Consider the following 4,177-nt stretch of genomic DNA (forward strand, 5'->3'; position numbering starts at 1 on the left):
CTGAAGCTGGCACCTTCCACAGCGGAGAGGGTCTGTCAGAGCAGCTCTCCCAGCTTCTCCTCTTTCGAGCAGGTGGTGTTTTAGAGCAGACATTCCCAGCCACACCGTCAGATTGACAGGGCATCACAGCTACATTCTTCAGGGGATGATGCAGGGGTGTGAAGGCAGGAAGGGCACCCAGGTCTGCGCAACGCTGCATTTCAGAGCAGTGTCCCTGTGCCCCAGGGTGCTGGTGCTGCAGGAGGAAGCTGTGGGTGGAAGGAGCGACCTGCATCAGGGCAGGTTTGTTCTCCTGTTGAGAGGGTGCTGCATGGCTCAGGGCTGCTCTCAGCTCCAGCTCACCCCCAGGACATTTTCTGAAGGGGACTTTTCACGAGGAAGTTATATGCTGGTCATACCTGTGAAGGGCAGAGTTTTCCTTCCTGAGTCTGTGCTTAAATCTCCCCATCTTTTGACAGGGCTGCAATGGAAACAGAGTTGTTTAGTTTAGACAAGTAACTGTGACTCCTGAACTGCTTCACTGAGAGATAGAAAGGTCTGCTAGGAACCTCAGCAAATCCCTTCAGCCACCCCTCTGCCTACAAGCAGCACCACCATAATCTTTATTAGCCTCCTCAGGGTTGGCCTTAGCTGTTGCTTAGCACCTGCAAACCTGAAGGTATCTGCCCCAGGACAGTGCCAGGCAGCAGCAATATGATGCATGAAAGGGAGGAAACTTTTCACAGCAAAGGCTGTGGGAGGGTGGATGTGGGCAATTCCCTGACAGTTTCTACGATGCAGATGCCTTCCCCTGAGCAAGCTCCCGTGTCCCCTCTGCCACCCAGCAGACCCTCTGCCCTCAAGGCCACAGCATCCAGGGCAGGAGACACCTCCTTTGCAGTCCAGGCTCCAGGAGAGCAGATGTGCATCTCTCCTGTATGTGCCCATTTTACCACTGCCTGACAGAGGGGCTGAGAGCAAAACCTCCTCTGCAGGGGGATGTGCACAGCTGAGTAAGATGCAGGCTTTCCTGCATGCCCTGGATCTGGAGGTGTTTGCATGGGAGCGAGGGGTCCAAGACCCCTCCTAGCCTGTGGGTCTTTGGGCTAAGGGACTGAAGTTACAGATGAGTTTCACATATGAAAAATCAGTCTTGTTCTGGAGTCATACTTGTGGTTTGGCTGGGTACCAGGGCTACGCTTGTGTGCACACCCCGAGCACTTTGGTCATTAGCTCCTTGCCTGGTCCAAGAATTTCCTGGCCAGTCATCTGCACAGATGAGAGAATAGGTTGCCATGAGAGCATGGACCACCTTGAAACTAGGTGCTTGACTGGACCTAGGCAATTAAGTATTTGACTGAGAGTTATGGCAGCCTTGCAGGTGGGAATTTCTGAAGGTTCTAGAAATTCCCCAGTGGCAAACCCTGCTGTGTCTAGTCCAATTTGTATGCTGAAATGTGTTGATAAACATCCTGGGTGGGGTGTCCTGAGGTGTCCTTGCTGCAAAAGTGATCCGATTGTGCATAGCTAAGACATTTGTAAATAGTCCATACAAAGTGTTCCTGCAGTTATTGTCACATACTATGTGGTTAAGGTGTATCAAGAGCAATGAATTATGCATGTGCTGGGTGGTCACGTGGGTCCCCAGCCAACTGGATTGGAACTGAGCCAACCAGGGTTTCAGGAGTCTCACCTAATCCAGCTGACAGCTGTCCTCCTGGTAAGGAGAAAGGACATGAGGGGAGCTGCTCTGAGAAATGCTGTGAGTTTTGTTCAACATCACTCCTAACTTGTCAGTATCTTTTTCCTCCTCAGACAGTCCTCCAAAGCCCAGAGGCAGCAAATGTCCAACAGCAGCTCCCTCAGTGAGTTCCTCCTCTTGGCATTTGCAGACACACGGGAGCTGCAGCTCTTGCACTTCTCGCTCTTCCTGGGCATCTACCTGGCTGCCCTCCTGGGCAACGGCCTCATCATCACAGCTGTAGCCTGCGACCACCACCTCCACACCCCCATGTACTTCTTCCTCCTCAACCTCTCCCTCCTCGACCTTGGCTCCATCTCCACCACTGTCCCCAAATCCATGGCCAATTCCCTGTGGGACACCAGGGCCATTTCCTACTTGGGATGTGCTGCCCAGGTCTTCCTTGTTGTATTCTTGTTCACGGCAGAGTATTTTCTTCTCACAGTCATGGCCTATGACCGCTTTGTTGCCATCTGCAAACCACTGCACTACAGGACGATAATGGGCACCAGAGCTTGTGTCAAAATGGCAGCAGCTGCCTGGGGCAGTGGTTTTCTCACTGCTGTCCTGCACACTGCTAACACATTTTCAATACCACTCTGCCAAGGCAACACCGTGGACCAGTTCTTCTGCGAAATCCCCCAGATCCTCAAGCTCTCCTGCTCAGACTCCTACCTCAGGGAAGCTGGGCTTCTTGTGGTTAGTATCTTTTTAGTCTTTGGGTGTTTTGTTTTCATTGTGCTGTCCTATGTGCAGATCTTCACTGCCGTGCTGAGGATCCCCTCTGAGCAGGGCCGGCACAAAGCCTTTTCCATGTGCCTCCCACACCTGGCCGTGGTCTCCCTGTTTGTCAGCACTGCAATGTTTGCCTACCTGAAGCCCCCCTCCATCTCCTCCCCATCCCTGGATCTAGTGGTGGCCGTTCTGTATTCGATGGTGCCTCCAACACTGAACCCGCTCATCTACAGTATGAGGAACAAGGAGCTCAAGGATGCACTGAGGAAAATGATTCAGCTGGTACAATGTCAGCACTAATAACCATCCCTTGTGCATCACCTCATCATTCTCAGGATATTTTTGGTCAAGGCTATGGATTGTTCATTTCTTTTTGTCTTATATTTCTATACTATATTCATCTTGAAAGAAAAGCATTTGGATTCTTCCTGCTTCTCCTCAGCAATTCCTCTCCCGAATCTGACCCAGAGACCATGTTGAAGCAGGGAGCCAGGCTTCCCCCTTCATCAGCAGAGATGGGGGAACCTCAGCACCCGCTAGTCTGAGCTCCCTCGGATGTCCCCCACGCAATGAGGAGAGTTTCCCTTTGCAGTGTCTGTTTTGGCACTGACACCAAGGGAGCTCAGGGGCACAGTCAGGCTCGGATGAGTACAGGTAGTAGGAGACCATGGGTCCCATGTCCATTAGGAGAGCTCAGCTTCCCTGGGCACTGTCAGGGTGTGATCGCACACCCCTCTCCTGTGAGGGTGACAGCCAGGTGTCACTGTGGGCTGGTCCCTTTCCTCTACACAGCTCCAACACTCCAAGCAGAGCAGGAGAGAAGGGGAAGAGAGTCAGGCAGCAGCTTGTGGGGACAGACCTTCTGCTCCTCAGTACCTCCCCCCTCTGCCACAGCAGCCATTGCCCTGCTGCAGCCTCTATGTGGAGGCTGCAGCTTTCCTGGAGATACATCGACACAGCAGTGAGACTTTCTGTTTTCAAGGTTTCCTCTCCTCATTTCCACACTGTCCTGCTGTGCTCCCATGTGTACATGGCCCAGGAGTTCTCATAACCTGGTGGTGGTAGGGTTGTGCATCCATGTGCAGATGTCCTGGAAGTACAGGCAGGAGCAGGCAATGGGCACCCTTATGCCAGACCTGGCCTCCAGAATAAGATTTCTGTAATAAAAGAGCATCTCCCCCGTGACATGCCTGAAGTCTGGCCTTTCTTCAGAAGATGGAGTCAAATTTACGCCCAAGGAATTGCACCACAAAAGGGCCTGCTGCTCTGCTTGTGAACTCCATGGGAGCCAGGAGACGAGCTCAGAGTCCCCGGGTGATCTGTTAGGGACTGAGGGCTGGATTCAGGGTTCATCTGTCAGTGACCAGTGGAGATGGGGAATGGTCTCTGAATTGCCTGCCTGGGGCTGTCCCACAGGTGACCGTGCTGATGAGAGATGCCCATCCTTCTGGAGGGGAATTTGATTCCCCGGGAGAGCTCAGGGGATCTCCAGGGACAGCATGTGCCTGAGGGGGCAGTGAGTGGAGCCTCACAGAATGAGGGATGGTCCATGGTGCAGTAACCAGAAGGTAGAGCACTAAATCCAGGTGGGCATGGGGAAACAAGGGCTCTGCAACCCCTGGAGAAGCAGTGGGGACCCAGGGGGCCCAGGGAAGGGGCACTGGAGAGTGATTCCTGCACCCTCAGTGGAACACCACAGGCTGGAGCTAGTGCCCACCCAAA

At 53.1% G+C, this 4,177-nt stretch overlaps 1 protein-coding gene across 1 annotated transcript; it reads left to right on the forward strand.

The window, feature by feature from the left end:
* Window positions 1-1,822: 1,822 nt before the first annotated feature.
* LOC112996761 (olfactory receptor 14A16-like) lies at window positions 1,823-2,755 on the forward strand. The gene has a single exon (XM_026122421.2). The coding sequence runs from the start codon at window positions 1,823-1,825 to the stop codon at window positions 2,753-2,755; it is 933 nt and encodes a 310-aa protein (XP_025978206.2).
* The last annotated feature ends 1,422 nt before the right edge of the window (window positions 2,756-4,177 follow it).

The sequence above is a fragment of the Dromaius novaehollandiae genome, unplaced genomic scaffold (genome assembly GCF_036370855.1).
Source record: "Dromaius novaehollandiae isolate bDroNov1 unplaced genomic scaffold, bDroNov1.hap1 HAP1_SCAFFOLD_31, whole genome shotgun sequence".
NCBI lineage: Eukaryota > Metazoa > Chordata > Aves > Casuariiformes > Dromaiidae > Dromaius > Dromaius novaehollandiae.